At 35.5% G+C, this 25,903-nt stretch overlaps 1 protein-coding gene across 1 annotated transcript in view; it reads right to left on the bottom strand.

Annotated features, from left to right (window-relative positions):
• The window catches only part of TRPC4 (transient receptor potential cation channel subfamily C member 4), a 115,886-nt gene extending 94,023 nt beyond the window's left edge, over positions 1 to 21,863 (bottom strand). Inside the window, exon 1 of the mRNA XM_089899659.1 lies at positions 21,325 to 21,863. Coding sequence (XP_089755785.1) covers positions 21,325 to 21,702 — 378 coding nt within the window. The 5' untranslated portion in view covers positions 21,703 to 21,863. The remainder of the gene's footprint in view (positions 1 to 21,324) is intronic.
• Between the last annotated feature and the right edge of the window lie 4,040 nt (positions 21,864 to 25,903).

Genomic DNA, 25,903 nt, shown 5'->3' with positions numbered 1-25,903 from the left:
AAGCAACACAAGTTTAGAAAAAGAATTTTAAAAAATAGTTGTATAGCCCAAGGGTTGGGGAGAACTCTTAAAGCAAGATTGGAAACACAGAATATGGAAAACTACATATTTGATTTTACAGTTCTCAAGTAGAATGACCCAAGATTTTCACAGAAGAAAATCAAAACAAAACGAATGAACAAATATAACAAAACAGAAACAGAGTCACAGATACCAAAAGTATGAACAAGTGGTTGCCAGAGGCAAGAGGGTCAGGGGTAAGTGAAATTGGTGAGGGAAATTGAGAGGCACAAATATAATATACGTTACGAAATAAGTGAATCACGGGGATGAAATGTACAGCATGGGGAATACAGTCAATAATAATGTAATAGCTTTGTATGGTGACAGATGGTAACTAGACTTATCATGGTCATCATTTTATAATGTTAGAAACATCCGTCACTATGTTGTGAACCAAGAGCTAACATAAGGTTGTAGGTCAATTATACTTAAAAACAAACAAACAGAAACCAACAACAAACCTATGGAAAAAGAGATCAGATTTCTTGTTACCAGAAGTAGGGGTTAGGGGGAGGGGGAAATAGATTAAGGCAGTCAAAAGGTACAACCTTCCAGTTACAGGATAAATAAGTACTAGCGATGTAATGTACAACATGATAAATATAATTGTCACTGTTGCATGTTATATATGAAAGTTGTTAAGAGAGCAAATCCTAAGAACTGGCATCGCAAGGAAGAATATTTTCTTCTTTTATTTTGTGTCAATATGAGATGATGGATTGTGATCATCATTTCACCATTATGTAAGTCAAATAATTATGCTAAATGTTATCATAAACATATATGGTGCTGTATGTCAATTTTATCTCAATAAAACTGGAAGGAAAAAAAAGGTCAGAAACGTGAATGATCTTTCTCATTGATAGACAGGGAAAGGAAATATAAAATAATAATGAACTACAATTATTTTGCCAAATTTAAGGAGCTGATGCATCCACATTCATCAAAAGCAAGAGGAATGCAAATTATAACAGCCTTGCTGGAAAGTTTCTGGCACTTACATAAATTCTAAGCACCATAGTCTTAGTTAGGGAACCCTCCCTACAGAAAATCAGGCACCTTGAGACTATGTATTTATATCATCATTGTTTGTCATGATAGAAACTTGGGTATCACCTGAATGTTTTTCGAAAGAGAAAGGTTGAACAAATTGTGGAATATCTCTACGTGAAATATTATGATGCTATTGAATATTTGAACTTGAATGCATGCTGTATGTATCAATTTGGAGGGTTGCCCCTGAGGTCTCATTTTGCCGTGTTGGAGAGTTGTAGCATAGCTATTTACATAAAGCCTCCTTATTTTAGGTTCTTTAAACATTAGTTAACTTTATATCAGAGACTGTGTTTGGTATTACCTAATTATATCTTAACTACTTTATTTGATATACAAAGACGTCTATAATCATGTCCCACCCTGTGTATTCAAATCTAAATTGTACTCCACCCTGACAGGCATCCCATGGCCCAATCATTTCAGTGTCAAACTTTCCATTCATAGTTTTCTTGTTGACTTCTGCCTATTCCCTCCCACTTATCAAATTCTACCAAACCTTCAAGACCCAACTCAAACCTTATGATTTCTATGATGCCCTTTAGTAAAACTGAACTGTTATTAACCTGGCATTTTTTTCTTTAAATGGAGGCAGGCGAAAGGGAAGGTGCTGTTATTAGCTTTTTACAAGAAGAGATAAATATCAATTTTTTAAAAGAGGAGTTTGTAAAAAAACTAAACTAAAATAAAAAGACGAGCTTGTGGGAAAAGTGAAGAATGAGAGTGCAGGTTATACAATTGATGATTCTCTTATCTCCTTTAAGTGCGCTCATACAAACTATTTATAATAACTTTACTCAAACTTTGGTCAGTGATACATCCAGCATATAAATATAAATAATGTAACATTAATAACTATTTCTACTTTCTTAAAGTTAATATTCATTTTAAATTGCATTGATTATATATTTTTATGGTAAGCCTATTTCAAGTCTACTTTGAATTAAAAATACCAGCAAATAGATATAGTTTGTATTGATTTAAATAGGTGTAGGACGCACATAGTGAATGTACTTCTACAATAACTTGGATAACAGATTTATCTTAGAACTATGAAGCACACTTGAACCAAATGAACAAGGATCTGGCAAAAATCATTTCAACTCAGTGATACTGTTAATACAAATATGCTTGGAGTCTGACTACAGTGACACAAGTAACAACTAAGATGTATGAAGCACTTATCATGTGCCATGCCCCGTGCTAGGAGCTTTTCATGCCACATCTTAGTTAATCTTCAAAATCATTTTTGGAAGTAGGTGTTACTGTAATCCTCTTTTGACAAATAGAATAGGCCTTAGAGAAGTGCAATAGTTTGCCCATGGTCACACAGAAATCCATGCAGCTTGACTCCTGGGTCTAAATTCTTCATCAATAAACTATATGTCTTGTAAGTAAGGCAGCTGTGAGGTCCTGGAAATAGCTCAGGCATCAAGAGTGAGCATTCCATCCTGCCTCACCCATTTTCAGTTGTGTGAGAATGACAAAGCCAGTTAACTTCTCCACATTTCCAGTTTCCCATTTTGAAATCTGGACATTCATTCAAGATATTTCTCCTTGTGGAATAAGAACTGGAGAAATATATGTCAAAGGCTTCTCAAAGTTAATACACACAGGGCTGCAGTGAAGATTTCATGTTGCAGGGCAACATGAAAGCATGTGGTATCTACAAATCTCTAAATAACAGGAAGGGACTAGTGTTATGTGACAAGCCAAGGATTGTTAGGAGAAAGCATAAAACAGTCTTGTTCAGTTTTGCCAGACTGATTTGTTTCTCCTCACATAAACACAATCCCAATTATAGTGCTTGATTCATCTGAAAAGTAGGACAATTATTTCCTGGTGGGCCAGTTTCGTCAGTGTAGATGTCAAAGCTTGGAGCGTGTACTTTTCAGGACTGAAAATTTAAACTGTGTATCTCCTAAAATGGCATAGACTCTGTTGTATACTGCTATAGATATACCATAAATAATAGCTATTAAATATCATTTGCATCTTGGATAAAGAACTGGAGAAATCTATTTCGACTCCTAGGGCAACATCAAACAAAGAGCAACTTTAAATCACCACCAGCTTTGTCTAGGTTTAATCACTAAAATAATGAGAGGATTGCTATCACTGACTCCCAGATTGTTTAGTTCACAGACATCACTTTTATTTTTAAAACTCTCTCTCTCTTTATATCTGTTACATTGAAGGAGAATCTATTAAATGATATCCAAGTGAAATCTTTTATTGGTAGAGAACGTAGCTCAATGGGCCAAGTGTATACTTAATTTTATAAGAATTACACAAATTCTGATCAGAGATTCTAATCTTAGTTTCACTTGACAGTGTTTATCACGGTCCCTTGTTTTTGAAAGTCCCCAGTCCTTTGACTTCCATAACTGGGTAGTGTATTGACTCAAATCCTGGCTGTCCCACTAATGGTTTGTAGCTTTGGAAACATTATTTAACCCCCTAAACTTCAATTTTCTCATCTATAAAGTGGAGATTATTATAGTCTTTACCTCATAGGGTTTTTTTAAGGATTCAAAAAGAAATACAGAATAATAATTAATATGAAAGTGTTTTGTATCAGTACATAATGTTTGATAAAACAAAATCTAGTGTAATTACTATAATTATCTTCATCAGTACCATCATTTTCTCTGGTTGCTTTTTCTCAGTCTCACTCACTGGGGACCCTTCTCCTATTCATCCCTTGAACACTGTTTCTTTAGGGATCAAACTTAAGCCCAGTGTTCTTCTCATTCGGCATATATGTACTCCCTGAAGGTTGGCTGTTCTCATGTCAAGGATAGTCTATATGTGTCAATATTTATTCTTCCAGCCTCCAGCTATTCATTAATACTTTGGGGCACCCATTTTATTCCGGTCACTCTTCAAAGCTTGGGGAATACAGCAGTGAACAGAACAGACAAAATCCTCACCTTTATTCTAATTGTATTCTAGAAAGAGAGGGGAGGGAAAGACACAACATGAATGAACAAGTGGATGCATAAATCAATGAATGAAGAAATCTCAAACAGTAAGGGCCATGGAGAAAAGTACAGTGGAGTAAGAGGAAATAAAGAGTGTCAGAGGCAAGGAGAGGCTGCTGCCCTATGTAGGGTGACAGGGAAGTCTTACTGCTATGATGACATTCGAATAGAAGGCTGAGGAAATTTAGAGAGCAAGCTAAGCTTACATCTAAGGGCAGAGCATTCTTGGAAGAGAGAGCAGCAAGTGCGAAGATCCTGAAGCATGAGTATAATTAGAGTATTTGGCCAATTTAATGGAAGGACAGTTTTCTAGATTAATGGTTCATGCCATGACTTGCATAAACTTTCTAATTATTTATAATATTATGTAGATTACATTTTGGTTTTATGTAGACAAGTTAGCTGAATATGTTTTTTATTTCTTCTAGTCTTTATATCTTTTATTTTTACTTCTTTTTTGGTTATTCAAAATAGAACCTCCAGTAGAGTGTTGTACGGAAGATCAATATTGAGAATCTTTATTTTGTTATTGATAGTAACATGAATGTTTTTAATATTTCACTATTCAGAATAATATAAGATGTAGGTTTTGGGTAGACTTAATCAAGTTAAGGAAATTTTTTTGTCTATTTCATTCTTGGTTTGTATCCTAGTGTATCCTAATGGAAAAACATGCTGATCCCAAAGGCCATGAATGAGGAGATGCAAATTGAAAATATGCAACCAGCAGTTGAGGCTAAGAAGATATTAGAGGCTACAAGTTAGTAAGGCTGTGCTGGGTAGTATTCTGAATGTCTGGCTATTATGAAGTGGGTGTGAGGTTGGATCGGTTACCTTGAAAGGAGCAGAAGAGATAAAGCTGAGTTGTCAGGTGACCTTGGCTCATCCACTGACTATCAGTGTGGCCTCCAGCACATCATTCACCAGCTTCACTTTTAGCGATAACAGCATTGCCTGTTTACCCACAGAATCAAGCCACCTTAATATGATGAAAGAACTTTGACAGAGTTGGAGTGATTCATAAATGTAAGGAGGAAAAAGTACCCTTTACTTTTATGATATTAAAAATGAAAACAGACAATTATTACAATTGTGGCTTTTTTTTCCTATTAATAATGGGAAATCAAATTTAAGAATACTGAATAAAATTTTAGATTTCATTTATGAACCCTAAAAGAATGGGCCTGTTGAATGGGTATAAGATTCCTAAATTTTATATCCCTTTCATTAATTACTATAATGGTAACAACTCTGTATTTATGCCTAACCTGCCCATATATTTAATAACTTCTTTCTCGTTCACTGCCTTTTCCTGTTGTGATGTGCAGGTGCATTACGATCTTTTTTTGGCGGTACACGGGCCTCTCTTTGTTGTGGCCTCTCCCGTTGAGGAGCACAGACTCCGGACGCGCAGGCTCAGCGGCCATGGCTCACGGGCCCAGCCGCTCCGCGGCATGTGGGATCTTCCCGGACCGGGGCACGAACCCGTGTTCCCTGCATCGGCAGGCGGACTCTCAACCACTGTGCCACCAGGGAAGCCCCACATTACGATCTTTAAGACAAGCATTGAGTTTTCCCTATTACAAAAGCTATATACCCTTATTGCCTAAAGATTTTTAAAATATCAAAAGTACAAAAGGAAAAGCAAAATTCCCCCTAAATCCCACTACCCAGAGATATACATTGTCTTTCTCTCACCCAGATATACATTCTTTCTCTACAAAATTGGTAGCGTGCTTTATATTTTTTTACCAGTTGCAGGCTTTTATGGAAATACTGCAGTTACTTCAAGGAAGTCTGCATGCTCCACGTGGAACTTTAACTTTTTAAGATGAGGTGAGGCTTCTCAGAACGCAATACTTCACTTACAATCATAACACAGCATCGTGGTGAAATAGAGGCCCAACTTCAAAAACTATATATTCCCAGAACAGTTTATAATGGAGGTATTAATAATTTTGTTTTCATTCTGAGTATGATCTAAATCAGAAGTGCTACCTTCACTAGTGCCTATAAGCTCCTTGACGTTTGATTTTATCTTTCCAGATTGTTCCTTGCCTGCTTTATTTTCATGAGTGATGATGGGCGTTTTTAATCTGTCATGTTCATCCATCTATTCAGCAAACTGTTACTTAACACCTAGGATGTGTGTAGTATTATGTAGCCAGGAGAAGAAAAGAGGACTAAAATTGTATTTGGTGTGAAGAGTAAAATCTGCCTAAGGAATAGGCTGGTATTCATAAGTTTGAGAAGAAAATGAACTACAAAGACCATCACAGTATAACAGGGTGAGAAAGATTTTGTTTCTTAAAAACCCAAAATACAACAACCACGGCTAATTAAAGTTTTTACATTTGTATATTAGTAATCACATGAGGGAAAAATTAAAGGTAAAAAGGCTTCATTAAGAAGAATGAAATAATGCCATTTGCAACAGCATGGATGGACTTGGCGATTATCATATTAAGTGAAGTAAGTCAGACAGAGAAAGACAAATATCATATGATACCGCTTATATGCAGAATCTTAAAAAAATGATACAAATGAACTCATTTACAAAACAGAAACAGACTCACAGACTTAGAGAACTTACTTAATGAATACCGGGGGGCCGGGGGAAGGAGGGGGGAGGGATAGATTGGGAGTTTGGGATTGACTTGTACACACTGCTATATTTAAAATAGATAACCAACAAGGACGTACTGTGTAGCACAGGGACCTCTACTCAATATTCTGTAATAACCTAAATGGGAAAAGAATTTGAAAAAGAATAGATTTGTATAACTGAATCACTTTGCTATACACCTGAAACTAACACAACACTGTTAATCAACTATACTCCAATATAAAATAAAAATTTAAAAAAAAGAAGAAAAAGAAGAATTAGGAAGTTAATGCAAATGAGGATAATAGTATGATCCATCACTGTAACACAATGTGTTATGTTGGTAAGTATCAAAGAAAGGCAAGGACACAAAAACAGTCTTTCAGGATAAAAACGTAGCTCTGAAACTAAGGAGGGCTACGGAAATAACTTGTTTCACAAAACTTCTCTTCTGAGATTGCATAAAAATAACTGAACTAATGCTTGGAAAAATTCGAGGATATGACAGGGTGAAACTAATGAAAAAAGACAGGTGCTAAGTCATGTCAGCCCCATAGCTGGACTTTCTTGGCAAAAGTAAAGTGATAGGCACTTAGTCCTCTGAATGGAATGATGGCTTTCCTCCATCCACAGATAAGGAAAATATTACCTAGATTTCTGACTGGGGGCTGAGAAATACACATGTGAAGGGAAAGAATCATGTTTTTTTTTTCTTTCCTCCATTGAGTTTCTTTAGCTGTGAACTTGAATCTTGAGCTACAACAATGAAAGACTTCAGCAATTTACAAGTTCTGTAGCAGCCAGCTAAGAGACTTCTCAACCTCCACTTTAGTGTGTCAAAAATATTTACCAGGATAGGTGGAGTGGCAACATGCTACTAGAAGAAGAAAACTTTGGGGATTAATTCCTTATCTCTCATGCCTCAGATAAAATATTCAGAAAAAGCTAAGTCCCAGGGAAAATCAAAACAGACTCTGACTACAGCACTAGTTATAGAATGAAAAATGACTTTCCCTGCCTCTTAACTTTTTGGATCAGATTTGTAAAGAATGGAATGTATCAGCATTATAGTGATCCCAAGATATTATTTTTGTCATTTTGCTATAGAATTAAATAAAGAAGAAATCCAAAGAAGTATATCATGGTGGTTCATAAATTTTTGTTTACTTTTTCTTGGTAATATTTCATCTGAATTAGGTGACCTGTAAAAGATGCATTTGTACCAGGTAAAAATGGATAAATTTCATGGAAACTCGTGATGTTTATGGTGCCTTACAAAACCTCTGCTAATATGGTGGTGTGCGAAACTGTCATCTAATGAAATTAAAGGAAAATAATATAAAGTGGGTGACTATTATTTCTGAGTTCATGCCAGATGTTTAAACTAATACTAATGTATTTTAAAAGGCCTCAAATATTCACCAGGTGGCAGTCTTTTCCTTAAGTGTGGTCAAAACAAATGATCTGCTTTACCTCATCTTTATTAAAAGAAATGTGACTTAGGGCAGGAGATGTTTTGCTTTTTTTCTCATAATGTTGCACTGAAATGACCTGTTTTTTCTGAACACATACTCCCTAAATTATCCTTAAAGGAACCTGTTTATTCTTCCTTGAGATCATCTCTGATCATCCTCTTTTATCATGGTTTTTCTTTTTCTTTCTCTGTATTCAGAATGAAACTACATTGTATCAGATGACTAACAACATGTTTAGATCATACGTATTTAGACTTCACTGTAGTCTTAGAAGCCTGGTCAATTTCCACTCTCCTCACTTCTCCACATGTCTGAGGCCACAGACAAGCTTCCTGGCTCCATCCAACCACTCATCCATTCACAGTCCTCCTGACCATTATGCAGATATTTGGGATGCCTTGCCTTTGCGATTTCATCACCAGAATTCAGCAAGTTTGCCTCCTGTGGCCTGCATCAGTGTATTTGAAATCTAATCACGACAACCTAGAATCGTGATGCAAACGTCAATCTTTAGACATTGATCAAATTAGCACAGTTGGTTCTGAAACGGATGAATGATGATAATGATAACAATAACAACACCACGAAATCAAATGTAAATACACTAGGCGTTCACTTTACATGAAGTATTTCAAATTTCTAATTCTCATCAGAACTGTGAGAAATAGCCATTACCGTTTTCCGTTTTGAGTTAAATAATGACCACTGGGTCATGCAGGTAGTAAAGGGTGGAGCTAAGACTTGGATTCCTATCTGTCTGATTCCAAACCTAATCTTTTTCCACCAGGAAACATTTCCTGTTACACAAAACTAAACCTTGAAACATTTATTTATATCTGTATTCTTTCCTTGTGCTACAAAATGTTTAAGGCTGGAATTAAAGTAATGTTTATGGTAAATATTTCTATTTGATTCTAGGCAAAAAAAGTGAATTTTAATCTTGGCTCAAGAATGAATAATCTCAGTAATCTTTGGCAAGTTTCCTGAACTTCTCTAAATTTCACTTTCTTCATATCTCTAAGGTAATGGTTCCAGGAGTCTGTGTGTGTGTGTGTGTGGCAGCGAAGCAGGAGGAGGGGGGAAGGGGGAGAGGGATGTAGGGTCAGTATGATATCAAACTGCTCTCTGATTTCACAAAGTTAAACTTGAGGTTTTGCTTTTAAGTTGAGAGAACCAGGCAGTGTAGACTTGGGTTAAGGAGAACATGGTATAGTAACGTAAAAGTCATCCAAAATAGGTGCTAGAACATATGATTTAATGAACACCACCTGCAAGTCAAACATTAAGTTTAGGCTGAAAAGCACTAAATAGAATATACTTGAAATGTCTTTCCTAAAGCTGGTAATTTAAGGCTCGACCAAAATAATCAAAGGCCCCTCAGATGTTAAAAAAGATTAATGGGCTCTGATACTCTAGGATAAAGTATGCAAGAGAAGTATGTTTAGCAACATTTAATATATATTTAATTTACCAAATAAATTTTTTTTAATTTTAAGCATTTCATTGCTAAAGCTAATAGTTATATGTGTGCAAAGCAAATATATTTCATACTTATTCCATTTAGGGTGAAGTGTATGCTTTATATATATTATTCTGTACAAAAATTCTTCTCATAGGTCAACATATTACACTTTCCCAAATCTACTGAATACTTTTTATACACTTCTGTCATTTCACAGAAATATGATGGTACTGGTCTCTTTCTTTTATTGATGTTAAGTTTCTTGAATTTTTGTGTCTTGTATAATCTAATATGGATAATTCTTAGACATTAAGCACTAGTCCCCTATTCCCACAAAAATATTAATGTAAATACAAATGGAAAATCAATATAGTATAAAAAGCAAAATGGATGAGTATACATTTTATATATTGTTACTTTTATTTATCTTGAAGTTGCAATTGAAGTTGACCAGATTAGATTCCTTGAGGTCAAGTCTACTATGTGATCATATTTGAACACTATCTTGGTCACAGTAGGCAACCAAGGAAACGTTAAAGATAGTAGAATAAAGAGAAGAAATGAGAAAACACATGATTCCTTTACTGACGATTTGTTCACCCAAACCATTCTCTAGGAGACTTCTGCTCTGTTGATCTTGAGCTGTTCTCCTTGCTGCTCTGCTCCAGTGGACTTGAAGGAGCAGAAGCCAGTGATTCTATACTAAGAATAACATAGTGATTCTAAATTTGCTGGGTCTGTCAATGTGGATGATGACATAAATAACCAGTTTCTCCAAGATAAATGCGCCTGTCCCTAAATATACATAAAGATATGTATATAGATAGAGACACGTATTCTTCTCTGATTTAAAAATAATATATGTTCATTGTAGAGATTTTAGGAAGGACAGAAAAGCACAAGAAAGAAAAGCATGCACTTTATCCCGATACCCAGATCACTAATGGTAACATTTTACCATGCATTTGTGACAGGCCTCCAATGGCATCTAATGACCTTCACCTCCTGGTATTCATGCCCTTGAATCAGGCTGATCGGTGTGAGCATGAAAATCATTTGAAAGTGAAAAAAAAGAGAATAATATAGTGATTCGATATTGCCTGTGCTTGGCACAGATAGTAAACACTGTATGTGTGTTTGTCCCAGATAACCTTTAGAATCTCTTCCAAACCTAAGAAACTACCTATGATTTTAAGAAAAGCAGTTCCATTTTCCATTATTTTTATTATGAAGGGGTGTGTGTGCTTGCACAAGCCTGTGTTCGTGCATACGTGTGTGTGTAGACATATTTGTGTGTATCTGTGTGTGTATATGCGTATGTGTGTCCCTCGGTATCTGTAGGGGATTGGTTCCAGGACCCCTGCCCTGGATTCCAAAATCCGAGGATGCTCAAGTCTGTTATATAAAATGGCATAGTATTTGCATATAACCTATGCACATCCTCCTATATACTTTAAATCATCTCTAGATGACTTCTAATACCTAATATAATGTAAATGCTGTGTAAATAGTTGTAAATACAATGTAAATTCTATGTAAATAGTTGCCAGTGCAAGGCCAAATTAAGTTTCACTTTTGGGAACTTTCTGGAATTTGTGGGGGGGAATATTTTCCATCTGCCATTGGATAAATCCAAGGATGATGCAGAACCCACAGATACGGAGGGTGTACACACACACACACACACACACACACGCACGCACTTGTTGGTATTGTGAGGTTGACAAAGTAGAGGAAAGTGATACATATTTACATACTTTCAACATAATATTCTAAGAGGTGTGAAGAGGTGTACAGGATATGATGGTCGCAAAGAGAGATGTTTAATTCGATCAGGGCTTCATAATTGATCTCACACATAAATAGGAAAAGGATTTGTGTTGTCTGCAAAATAGTCTCCTCCAGTCTGGGAGGGTGGGTCTACCTCTGCAGAGTCTCAGCCGTCAGGTCCTCTCTGAGTTCCTCAACCTCTGTGTCAGACCCAACCACAGGACAATATTGAAATGCACATGGCTTGACCTGTAATCACCTCCCTCTTCCTAGCATTTTCTCAATGTGCCACCAGCGTGTCCTTATCGCTGCCAATTGTTTCCTACAAGAATCTAGGAGAAATCGAGGAAATCAGATAACCAGTTTTGTTAAATGAGTCAGAGTAGCATTGGCATATATACACTACCAAATGTAAAATGGATAGCTAGTGGGAAGCAGCCGCATAGCACAGGGAGATCAGCTCGGTGCTTTGTGACCACCTAGAGGGGTGGGATAGGGAGGGTGGGAGGGAGGGAGACGCAAGAGGGAAGAGATATGGGAACATATGTGTATGTATAACTGATTCACTTTGTTATACAGAGAAACTAACACAACATTGTAAAGCAATTATACTCCAATAAAGATGTTAAATTAAAAAAATAAAATAAATAAAGTTTTACATATCTGAAAAAAAAAAAAAGTACTAAAAGATTTGGTCAGTAGCCTCTGGCTGAAGGAATTTCAGGATGATCCCCAGGAGTCAAGGACCTGGAGAGATCTTTCTGTGCTGCTCTGGGACCAAGTTTTACTCCTAGGAGGCGGCATGTTCTGAAGGGTTGAGAGTGCCAGACATCTCATGGCCAAAGTAACCAGGCAGTTTGACAAAGGAAGAGTAAAGTCCATGAAAACAGAGAAGCCTACACTCAAATCTCCCTTGGGCAAGTTATTCAATTTTTCTGAGCTTCAATTTCCTTACCTATAACGGTTCAGTGTAACTGGGAGGAATCCATTAAATAAATGTGAAAATACATACCAGGCAGTCAAAAAAAACCAAGTTTGTTGTATTCCCTACTCATGTACTCATGCATTACTCCTCATTTAAACCCTATTATTTAATAACGACTGCTTCAACAATTGTTGAAGATTCTAAAGCTGATTTTAAAGTCAGCAAGTATGCAGTCTGCAATTGTTTGTAGAGTCCACATTGGTTGCTGGAGGGGAGAAAACAGTTTAAATCCTTAGTTAGTGATGGTGGCTTTGGGTAAGTTAACTTTTTATTTTTTTAATGGCTATAATAAAGAACTTATTACAAAAATTATTATGAGGTTTAAATGAGATAACAATGTAGAATGGTCTTAAGAGAATGCCTGGCACACTATAATGCTCAATTATTATAAACAATTTTTATTACTATCCCTTGACCTACCACCACCATGGTAACATCTAATAGAAATTTACAATGCACCTCAACCTATTTACTTTTTCAAATTATGTATTGTTTTTGAGGAAAATTACAATATACTACTAGTTGAGGATTCTCTGATATTTTGGACAGTGGGAAATACACATAGTATAAGGTCTGAATAAATGCATAATTATTTCTAATTTATACTTTATTCATCAAGATATTATTGTACTAAAAATTCACATTTTTACCTGACGGTACCAGTAGTGCTCAAAAATTAAGCCTGTATCTCCAAATCAAACAAATCTATGTACTTTTCCCTGGGAGAGTCCAGAAACTGAAAAGAAGTGTTGCAATTAGGTTACACATGTGATGGGGATGAAGCTTGTTCAGACTTAAACCCACCCTACTCATCCATCATCATCTCATTTAAGGGAAGAGAGGTTATGCATCCATTTTGGAAATTTGTAATTATGAATTTCTCTTACCCTCCCAAAACTACCCACTCTTTCTGGGTGGGTTTGAGCATTCTCTGAGAAGGCTAGATTCTATAAATCAGCTCTTACATGCTCAAAACTCACAGTTTAGAATTACTGTCAAGTGTTTCTAATACCTGATTTAAACATTAGAGACTTGTAATACTGATATATCTAGACATTACTTGAACCAGAAAATTATTGCATAAAGAATGAATTGTGGTAATAAAAATGACAATATTCTTTCTTTCTAAATGCTTGAAAATTGGTTCTTGAAAAGACCATTTAAAATTCTACAGTACTTCAATCCTCACTTTCTTGTGTTTCGGATATTAAAGCAATAAAAACTTTACTCACTTTATATCTAATCAGAGCAGAAATAAATATAATAGGTTGAAAGGACATTTTAAAAACAGTTTTGAGACATTCTAATCATAATATTTTTTTTTTAATTCCTAATTATATTAACACCTTATCTATTCAATGAATTACAATTGTTGAATGACATCATTTTTCCTCAATGATTAATTTTTAAATTATTACAATTAATGAAGTTCAATTGATATACTGCTTATTAAGACATCAAGTTATTATTTTTAGATTTAATCACAACATTTATAATGGATTGGAGGGTATTTAATAAAAATGACCCCTGAAAATCTTTTCACCAAAGCTCACATTTGAAAGGCTAGTTTCTGTCTCTCTTATTCTAACATAAACTCACTCTTCACACCAGCAGTAACACTTCACAATGCATTTGCTTTGAGGAATTTTTAGCCTCTTCAATGCACATATGTATTTTTAATTAAATTGAATTGAATGCGTGTAAAACACTCAAATGACGTCAAGGTGGAGGGATTTGCATTTACTGAGGTCTTTTGATGTCATTCACATTAGTTAACTATCCAATCTTTAAAACAACTTGGCAAGCAGGGACTCTCATCCGTCCCTTAGTTATGAGAAAGTTGAGGCTCAAAAGGCTCAAATTATTTGCCTGAGATTATAAAATAGGATTTATAGCCACATCTTTCTCTCTCGACTCTGTTCACTATATCTCACTCCTTCCCTGTCCACAAACAGAGAATAAGGGCCCTGTCTTGTATTTTCTTATTGTGGCATGGAAATGCCTCAGTGCGTGGAGCTCTAATGCTTGAGATTGTTTTTTGTACTTTTTTTCACTTGAGTTTCAAAAGGAGCTAAAAGCTTTTTGCTCTTGTCGGTTCCAAACACATTTAATGTTGATGATTACTTTTACTTTCATAATAAGTGTGATATGCTGAGAGGAAAGAACATGGTTCAGGAGAATTACTTGTCTATAATTTGCTGGTCTTCAAGAAGAAGAAAATGTCAGTGTGTATTATTTTATGAGTCAGAATGACCTGTTATCTTAATCCACTCCATCATATTAACAGTGTAACATAGTCTGTCTTTTAAAAATTCTTCCATTTAGGGCAGAATTATTCAGATCTCTCATGATTGCCAATTGCCAATTGACTAAAGGCAATCTAGACTCTATGTTGTAATAGCATTTAAATTCGCTGCTGTGGAATAATAAGACTCAATTTAATTTTTAGACTTTCAAAGTACATTTTAATAAAAATTACTTTATACTGATTTCTACTTTACATTATAGAGATCATATTTGGGGATAATTTTCAGCTTTTTCATAGTAATGGTGGATTTAGACAATATTATAAACATCTTTCCTATTGATATTTTACATCCAGATATAAAGAAAGTATAATTGATGATTTATCTAGCTATGTCTCACAATAGGATAAGTATTTTAGGGGGAGAACATTTTTAATACTTTACTATAATTCTCTCTTGCTCTTGCTTTTACTCTCATACTCTCTGAATTTTGATAGTAACCAAGATTATGGTTATTATACATTTATTTAGTTTCACTTACTGTCAATATCCAGGATGTAACAAAAGCAAATAGAAAGGGGTAACCTCAAGTGTTTAACTACTGAGGAAGCTGAAATGTTTTCATTCTGCAAGGGGCAGCTCCAAAGACCAGAACAGATAGGCTGTCTTAGCAGATACGACATTTAATAGGGACCATTTGAAGTTCATGGGACTGCAGAAGGTAAATTACTTGTTCTGAAGTCCAGTGAGGAAAATCAGATGAATGTAAGAGATAAAAGTAAACTTTATCTCTGCCCACTAGCCAGGGATATATTTCTTAGCACCCATATCAACTAAAAACTGCCCTTTATTTTTAGTCAGCAAGGTATATATATATATGTTTTTTTTGTTTGTTTATTTTTTTGCGGTATGTGGGCCTCTCACTGTTGTGGCCTCTCCCGTTGCGGAGCACAGGCTCCGGACGTGCAAGCTCAGCGGCCATGGCTCACGGGCCCAGCCGCTCCACGGCATGTGGGATCCTCCCGGACCGGGGCACAAACCTGTGTCCCCTGCATCGGCAGGCGGACTCTCAACCACTGCGCCACCAGGGAAGCCCAGCAGGGTATATTTTGATTTGGATATACATTTGCATTAACCTGCTAAAGCCAATCTCCTATTTCACCCTTTGATTTCCTGATCACATAATAGGTACTGTTTCTAAAGTCACAAATTGCATTAGAACATCTACAGAAATTAGTTTTTAAATCCCCTATGTGCACTGAGATGGAAAGAAAAAGGGTAAACAGTTAAATTCTACTTTGCTCTCCCTGAACAGGGTTTCTATTTCCAGTGAGTGCATTTTTCAAATGAAAATGAAGTCATCCCTCAAAAGGGTAAATTGCCAGGCTGGACTTCTTTCCAGTGTTTATTGTATTATTCATATATTTGTTTGTCAATAGGAAGGCAGAGAATATGGCATAAAACAGTAATAACAGTATATTAAGTTATTACATGTCACCTTATAAAACACTTTTACAGAATTTTAACACCACCAGGCATTAAGAAGCAAGTAAATTAATTAAATGATTCCAATTAATAGCCAAGAAAACCAAGGCTCAGAATGATTTTCAGAGGCTTGTCCTGTTAGCAAGTGTGGAACAGGGCTAGAAGTCAACATTTCTGTTACTCAGCTCTGCTCTTCCCTGGCATTTCATAGCTTCTAATGACTTAGTATCTATTGAGCCACTAAACTATAAATGGCATCATACTGTTCAAGACAGAGACACAGCCTAAATATGTACCTCTAGAGGCTCTTTTAAATTTATATAACCCATATCTTAAATTAGCATTATTAACTAATCAGCTAGAGCCAGACAGTGTGGTGGTTATCTTCTGACTCTTGGGTTCCAGCACTGGTATTTCCTGGTTTTGTGATCTGGGACCTGTCACTTATACCTTTTTGTACCTTCATTTCCTCATCTATAAATGGGGAGAACAAAAGCACCAACCTTCACAGGATAATGTGAAGATTAAATGAGATAATGCAAAAAAAAAATTCTTATCACAATTATTGGCATGGTGACAAGCTCAATGAACGTTCATCATTCAGACTATCTCCAGGTTGGTTGCTAGCTATTAATTTATAGATTCTTTTGGTTAGGTTAAACCCTAAAGGCCACTGGGTCCATGGTTCCTTGCCCTCTTTTGTAAAATGAAGTGACTGGATTAGATGGTCTCCAAGATTTCCAAGATCCCTCAAAATTTTAAAATCTGGTACTCTTTTTAGCAGAATTTTCAAACCAAAAATTTCTTCAGTTGAAATACTCTAGTATCTTAACTGTTGAACTGATAAGTAATGTTTCGCAAAGTACTTTTCCCAAAGAAGGGAAAATGTAATAAATATATTAGTGAAGTTGGGAAATTCTCATACATTAAATATCACTTACTCATTCATATTTAAGCTAATTATTTGAAATCTCCTTAAAGTAAGGTTAGCATGGTAGAGTCCAGCACACCTAACACAAGGTAGACAACTATAGGTATTCTGTAACTGTCAACATCTTCTAAGTCACTGGTTCTTAAAGTGTTGTCTCTAGACCGGAAGCATTAGTATTGAATATCACCTGGGTACTTGTCAGAAACACAAGTTCCAGTGACCCATTGCAGACCCGCTGTATCAGAGACTCTTGGGGTGGGATCCAGCAAACTATGTTTTAACAAGTCCTCCCAGAAATTTTGATGATACTGAAGACTTAGTACTACGGTCTGAGTGAAGAGTGAAAAAGAAAGTTCTTTTTCTGCTAAACATTTACCGAAGCAGCTAAAACCGAAATTGAATCTGGCCTTAGAAGATATCAAAGAGAAAGGTCTGCTAGAAATAATTACAAGTCAAGTAACCAATCAACTGACTGAGAAAAGGGGCGAAGAAGCCACTGTCAGTTATTCCCTGTAGAGAAATAAGGTACTAAGAAGGTTAAAGAAAAGTTTAATAAATCATCAGAGAGTATCAGAGTAATGATTCTAGCAAGAGAGCAGCCCCAGTAAGAATACATAATGTTCCATCTTCCTGCCTAGTGTGGAGAACTACAGGTTCTCCATGCTGTCTACTACATGAAAGAAATAAAGTATTACTCTTTCTATTTTTTACAGTAAAAATGAAAATAAAACACTAAGAACTGAAAACCCTGGTTTATGAAGAAGTACATTAAATAGGGAAGGAAATACTTAATGATCTATGCCCATCTGTTTATCTGACAAAACCTAAATATTTTCATTAGATCCTGCACTGAGAAAAGTTTTTGACATACTAGCAATCATAATCATTTAAACAAGATATGATGGAAAGGATAGACAATCAATGTCAGGGTGATAGGAAGACAGGTGATTTTATGTGTTTCAGTGTCTTCCCTATCATCTGTATATCAATCCCAGACCCCTTTCTTAAGTCCAAAATTTCTAATTATCTCCTAGATGTTAATGTCAATAAATCGAAAACTGAGTATATCCAAGCAGGCCTCATAAACCCTACTTATAATCTCTATCTCAGTTAATGGAATTAACTTTCCCCAGTTATAAACCTTAAAACATAATATTTTGTATTTACCAAGTCCGGTCAATTTAATTTCATAATTACCCAAGGATTTACTTCTCTTTTATCTTTTCCATTGTGACCATCTTTATTCATATTCCCATGATATTCTTCCTGTTTCTCTTCACAACTAGACTCTAGAAAACAGGAATAATGTCTTCTCCCCAGTGCCGGGGCTAAGGCCTGACACAGTAAGCATATGCAAATTGTAAATTGTTCCCTGGTGAATGTGCTGGAAGAGTAAACAGATTAATCTGAACTCCCAAGCCCCCATGATTTCAGGAGGCCATCACACATTGCATCTTTCTTCAGGAGACAGAAATCAGGAGATTTCTTCAGGAGAAAGAAATTTGGGAAAGAATACTGTATCTCCTGATCCACATCGGTCACATTTTAAGCTCTAAGCAAGTGTTCTAATCGTCAGATTTGTGTGTTGTTTTTTGTATTAGATCCTCTTCCTTGACTCGTCTTAAGACAAGTTATGTTTATCTTGTCCTCTCGGATATTAGCGTTCTCAGCTTTTAACACTCGGCTTCCGTGACCTCAACAAAATTAATGGCAGTGTGTTCCAGGGTCTTTGGGAGAAGCCTATGAGACTGGAAATTAGGCAGAAATAGTAAACACAAAATGGCTTTCAATGATCACAAGAATCATCTAAGGAATTACAATTTATGAGAGAAAAAATTCCTGTCAAGAATTTATTTGTTACCTACCAGACACTGGCTTATGGAAACTGTTATTCCAAACAAGGTTGGCCATACTTAGGAGACGCATTATCTATGTAGAGCACAGATAAACAGCCAGGCTCTCATGGGGCTTGTCTACCTTTCCTCCCCCCAACAAGCCCTGAGGACTTCTCTTATGTGCTATACTGTATACATTTCATGACATAACAACCTCACTTGTATTGTACAAGATACCAGGCACTCTGAGGTAGACTGGAGTTGCTCTTTCCAAATTAGAAAGTTCAAACCAAAAGATGCAATGTTTTGTTGATTCTCAGTGCCTTCGCTGAAGAGGAATTCTAGAATGTGCAAATAGAAAAGGAAAATTCTTGGCTTACAAACTGATACAAGAGAAATCTTCCAGAAACACATGGCCTGGGATATTTCAGACTCCTGGCAGATTGCAAACCTTTACTGCCTTTTATTAATAATCAGGGTTCAGATCAAGTGCCTCTAAGAAGCCAGGACCCACTTGTCAGACTAGACTTTAGCTCAAAAGTCGAACATCTTCCAACAAACAATCTCATAATAGCAGATATCTTCTCCAGATACCAAATTACTTTGGCCAGCACAAATGTCATGTACTAAACAGACACTGAAATGTTTGGTCACTCTTCTCTAGACAATAGAATTAAGAAGGTTATACAGTAATAAACAGGGAAAACACAATTGCAATTTTGTTCTATTGACTTGTTGCAACCTCAAATGATCTAGGCCCACAGTCCCAACATCTGTCTTATGGTTGCCCTTATAGATATGAAACAACAGCGTGTACGATATAAGATCATTGTTATTAGGAAATGCAAATACTTTAGGGGTATGATTGTGGAAGGAGTTTCAAAATCACGAGGGGCCTGGGAATGTAGAGCCTGAACTTACACAGATAAAAACACACTCTTACTCATTCCTGTCTACGTGTCCTGTGTTCCTCTAGTGGTGGAAAACTGCGATATAACATAACATATGCCTTCAGATATTACCATTACCTATCCACCTCTGTCAAGGTTAGTACAAGTTTGAAAGGATACATGAAAGAAGCAAATCCTTCTATCAGGAAAGTTTTACCAATATGATGGGAAGGTATCCCAAACAACTGGATATGAGAACAAAAAGCTAGTAAAGCAACAAGCAAAGAACTATTGTCGTCGTGGAGTGTTGTTTTATCAAAGTTTGGGCTCAGGTAAGGGAAAGGGGTGCATGGTGGTGAGACATAAGAATGGGCCATAGAACACAAACTTCTGGGGAGATTTTTTCAGGAGACACCCAGCCATGAAGTTCTTCTCCTAATCATGGTGGGGATTCTGATCAAAGTCCTCCGGTAAAGCAAAGATAATAGTAGCTACAGCAGAGCTTGCTTTAAAGGAATGTAACATCTCTAAGAGTCCATCATTTGCAGAAACTGTTTGCGCCTTATCAAATAGAACAGAAATTGCTAGAGCTGTAATAACACACGTTTTTATAAGATTTTACTTTAAAGGACAGATTTGAGCCAATGAAGTACATGCAATGTCTCTGCAATTAGTCAGTGAGACATGATGCAGGGAAGTGAAGAGTTCAGTGTGAAAGGATAAAGAATCAGAGAGACGATTCAGATACAGGGCAGTAACAAAGGGAAGGATCTAGATGGACAAATGGGAAAAATAGAAAATAAGGAAAAAATAGATTCCTTATTTGTTTATGTCAACGATTTCTCCACTTCCTTAGTGGTAAAAAAAAAAATAGGGAGATAGGAATAAAACCACATTGTATTTATAATTGTGTGCCATTTTGGTTTATTTTCTACCCGTGATGTTAAGATACAGCTACATTTTGGCATTAGTATATTTGATATAGTTAAGCCTACAGTCAGAGTTCAGTTACTTTTTAGTAATCTTTTTTTTTCCTGCTTTTAAAAAATTTAAGTCTCAATTTAAAAGAATCTACTGGAGTTTGCTAAAGAACAATATCAGAATTATATGTACAACTCACTTCTGCAATAACATGCAGAATTCCAGAACAGGCAAGCAGGTTAAAAAGGAAACTAGCAAAAGAATTCAGCCTGTCACTGTAGAACGTCAGAAAATGACGCACGAGAGGAGAAACACCTACATGTACACAGTAGCCCCTCGAAAACATTATTGACCATTAGATAGAAATGTTTCCAATGTATGGGAAGCCACCACAGGCTACTTTGTTTTGCTTTGGTTCTCACTAAAGTCTGATTAGCCAGGGAAGGGGGTGCAGGGGGCGGTGACTTTTGGAGAGTATAAAATGTGTACTTAGCAGTGGTTTTGTGTCATAATAGTTATGATTTCAAGGCTAACATTTCTTAATATTTGGGGAGAATATGACCATCCATAGAAACCTTCTGCAAGTAAAATAAACTAAAGCTAGTATTTTTGCACGTACCTGTTTTTCTCCACTGGGCTTCTTGTGGTTCAGTAACAGCTCTACAGCTCCGACAACTTCTTTCCTGATGGCGTGTAATAGAGCATCTCCAACATAGACGTTACAGCTTAAGAGTAGTTCTATGAGCTCCAAGTTCTCATTTTCGATTGCAATGAGGAGAGCAGTTCTTCCAAGTGGATCGACGCAATTAATATTGATTTTAAAATAAATTTCAGCTTCCTCTAGGGATTTCTTGACACTTGCATAATCTCCCTTTTCCACAGCGTTCAAGTAGGCTTTCTCGGAGGGTGAGAGCTCTGATTCTGCTCGGACTATCCTGAGAGGAATGCGGTCTCTGTAGGGGGCATTAACATTTCTTTTGTAATAGAACTGAGCCATGTTTCATGCCATGCTATTTCTTGGTCTCTGAAAGTGCAAACAAAAACCAACACACACAAGGATTAGCATTAGCACACTTTTGAATGATTATGCATCGCATTTAACAACTCACAATGAGGCCAATAACAACGATGAAACCGCAATTATTAAGTGAGAAGTTATGTTCCCTTTAAACAACGGAAATAGGCAATAATTATTCAGTTATCTAGAAACACAGGTTTCAAAGTTGTTACTTAAGAAGAAAGAGAGGCCAGTATTTGGCAATCAAGTTACTTAAAAAGTGACGTCTGTCAGAGGTTGCACCTGTAATTTTTAAAAATTATTTACAAAATTTATCATAAATATATATTATTTTTAACGGAGCACCTTGAAAGTCAAAGGCTGTATCTCTGGGGTCCCCAAACTGGACCAGGGATTTTCAAGAATGTCAGTCACTGTCAGTTTTGCTCATCATGGACATGCTGTTGAGATTACGGAGTATCAATATCTGGGAAAAATGTTTTTCACTTTCATTTCTAGTTTTAATGTTTGTAAGAACTGATGTTAAAGTTACTGTGAGTTACTGATATTAATGTCAATAAAATATCATACTGAGCCCGATGAGCATAATTTTATTTTTTTCCTCTTGTAAGTAAATTCATTGAGGAGGAAAAATGTGTACCAATGGTATTAATTATCAAGATGAGTCTAGGCAATTTAATTTCCAACAGAAGCATTTAGAAAAGGATTAAATATATGGTTTATTATGAAAATGCTATTTTCTTAATTCTCTTACCTCTGTATCATGAAACAATAAACCACAAGGCAGGAATACATTTATTGTAAAATGTAATATTATTTTGAAGTTACAGTAAATATACAGTTGAAGATGAGGAAATTATTTCAAATAAATAAGAGATTATCATCTTAAAATAGATTAATGAAAAAGTCTGATGTCGCTAAAAGTTATACTGATTTGGTAATCATCTTAGAGGTACAAACTTACTGAAAAATGTATTCTGTTTTGAATATAATTTCTTTACTGCTGTTAGGTCCTGATTCCATACTTATGGTCTGAACTATTTTATTATTCTATGTCATTTATATTCAACCCACGTTTATTTGCATACATTCACTATATCAAATTAAAATGAATGGGGTATTCTAAGTACCTGAACATGCGTATTCATCTTAATTGATCTTTTTAGACCTAATCATTTTATAAGTAACTTAACAGATTTGAATAATGCTTTAACTGTAGCTTGAACATGCATTGCATTAACAAATGTGATTATATTTAATGTAATGTTCTCAATTTGGGAAAGTATGCATTGTTTGTATGCTACCTCAATTTAACAGTAATTTCAGTTATCAAATACTTAAGTTTTATTTTTTGATGTCCAGATTATGCATCATGATTTCTCAAATATCTAGGTTCAGGATCTAATACACAAAACTGTAATTCCGTAATTTCTTCCTTTCTGGCATATTTGATTCAGCACTTTATTAAGGCCTCTTCATAGACTAAGCAAAAAGTGGTAATCCAATAATCCAGAATATTTTTCTCAAATATTTCACGTTTTGTTAGTCTTGGTGTTTTAAATGTATAATGACCAACTATACAGCATGATCTAAATTTATTTTTACAATTGCAGACAAAGTGTGTTGTGAGTTCTTTAAATAGCAATATTACCTTTTCAGAGGAACACAAAAATTAATACTGGTGTTCAGATATATTAATTTTAGACATGCAAATTGCTTACTTGAAGCTTGATTATAATTTCAGTATTTAGACAATGCATTAACTGACTAGAATAACAGGAACAAAATTATATTATCAGACAACAAAGACAATTTAATAGTCCTCCAGTATAACCAAAACTTCAAAAATCAACATCATTATTACGTTACATGTCTCTTTTTAATTTTCTGATCCCAAATGCCCCATATATGCATCAGTGGTAACATTAAAATATTTGCCTTAGGAAGGCAACTGTCACCCACTTCCCCAGCACAACTTTTCTATCCATGTCAGCATCCATGAAAGTGTGCGGGATCAAAGTTGTGGTTTTCGCATGGCAGTTTTATCCAGACTATAGTGTAAATCTTCATAATGATAATAACCGCCATTTATATTCTATTGCAGCAGTATACATTTTCTATTACCTCACTTTGTCCTTACCCATGGCTCTTGGAAAAATACATTAATTTTCATTTTCTAGAGTTGAATCCAAGGTTTCCCACCAACAATATTTTTGCTTAAGACTAGTGTTTCATTGTAGCTTACCCAAAATACAGGTTAAAATGAAAGTATGAACATACATACACATCCACAGTATCAGAAATTCATGTGAATTATGGCTCAGTCAGGATTAGGAATCAGCTTAGAGGATGGAAAAACTGTATTTCATTTTATCTCATTTACTTTGTTTTATTAATGATGGTATCATATAAAATGTTAGACAGCAAACAGCATTTGACTTCTCATTTTCAGAGTACAAGATGTTGGTGACAACGAAGGGATTGGAGGACAACATAGCAGATACTGGAGAATTTGTGCGAGAGGAGGGGACAGGTAATGAGAAGTTAGACTTACTAAAATCTATTTCATTTAATCCAGATAACTACCATAAATGTAAACTACGTAAGTTTCAAAAAGAGTAATATGACATTGAGAGAAAGATATATTCTATTCAACGTTGTGTTTAAGATGTGAATTGGGCATGAGACTTTCCATTAGATAACCTGTCTCTCCATCTATAAAGTGAGGAGAAACAACAACGATGAAGGAATGGGTGAGGAGAATCAAAGAGTTAGTGCTGAGAAAAACCTTTTATCTGCTGTCCTCTTTTAACATCTTGAATTTGATAAAAAAAAAACAAACAAACAAGAATTCATGTTTGGGAGGCTACGTGGATTTGAAATATACTTAAAATGTAAATGCATAAAGTAAATAAAATGTACTTTATGTATTTATTTACTTTATGTACTTATTTACTTTATGTAAATACATAAAGTAAATAAAATTTAAATATTTACAGTGGAATAGTAAAACATAGAGAAAGAGAGAGAGGGGAAGAGAAAGAAGGTGGAGCAACTCCGATTGATGGCTAAAAACTTAAGAAAGTCAGGAAGAGTATATAATTTTTCAGTACATCCACTTGTCCTTCTGGATTATCTGGTGCAGTGATACTAACAGAAGGACAAAAATCAAGTTTAACAATTGAAAACTGTGATACACGAATGTAATTGCAAGGAGAAGCTGCCGATAAGGCCGACGGCTCCTGAGCTGACACTCTTATCAGCAACAATGGAACGTCTGCAAAAAAAACAGGGGTCTCACTGAAGCAAATATCTTGACCTCAAATGTGGAAATAAAAGCCTGTTTCTGACCCTGCACTTTCAGAATAAGCTTTCTGGAGGAAAAAGATATTTTTTTTCCCCATAAATTACAGAGGTGAACAGATCCTTTGATTTCAATGCCCCCTTTATGACACATAAGCCAGAAGTAATATGGCTGCTTCATCAAGTTATGTTTCAAAGACTTGGAAGAGCTATGGGATGTGATGAAGAAAAACTCAAATCCCGCGACGTGAATTCTCAATTAACCCAACATTTATTTTCCCTGAATATGTTTGGGACTTAAGAAAGAAAACTGCAGGAGAGCTTCACCTTGACATCAATCCCAAGAGAAATTTTTTTAAAACTGTCCCTAGATATGAAAACCACCATCATCTAAACAACATGAAGATATGCAGGAAAACAAAAGTTCCAGAGATTTATAGGGTCTGAAGGCATATTCCCTAAAGGATAAATTTAGCTGTGTGGTGCAAAGAAGAGTGAACTTGAATTCCGAAGAACAGAAAGGAAAGAAAATAGACAGAAATCTCCACTCTTGAGTATGCATTATTAAAAGTAAAATAAAATTTCCCCAAACAACGTTGTTTTTTCTTTTTTGCTTTTTATTCCCTAACTACCAAAAGATACATTTCATACACGTGTGATCTTATGACACAGTGAGAAATAAAGACTCTCATTTTTTGTTAGGATACTATGGCACATATCTAAGTTATATTTGTATTTTTTTCTGAAATCTGATATAAAATAACAATTTCGCAGATAACTTATTCACACTCAATCCAATTCGGATTTTTTTCTTGCTATTGGTATAGTATATTATCTCAATAATCTTTGATATAATGCATACTCCACCTAAAAGCAT

This window comes from Delphinapterus leucas, chromosome 18 (genome assembly GCF_059928025.1).
Source record: "Delphinapterus leucas isolate spDelLeu-1000000601 "Yukka" chromosome 18, BTC_Dleu_Yukka2, whole genome shotgun sequence".
NCBI lineage: Eukaryota > Metazoa > Chordata > Mammalia > Artiodactyla > Monodontidae > Delphinapterus > Delphinapterus leucas.
This window is presented reverse-complemented; position numbering and strand designations above follow the sequence as displayed.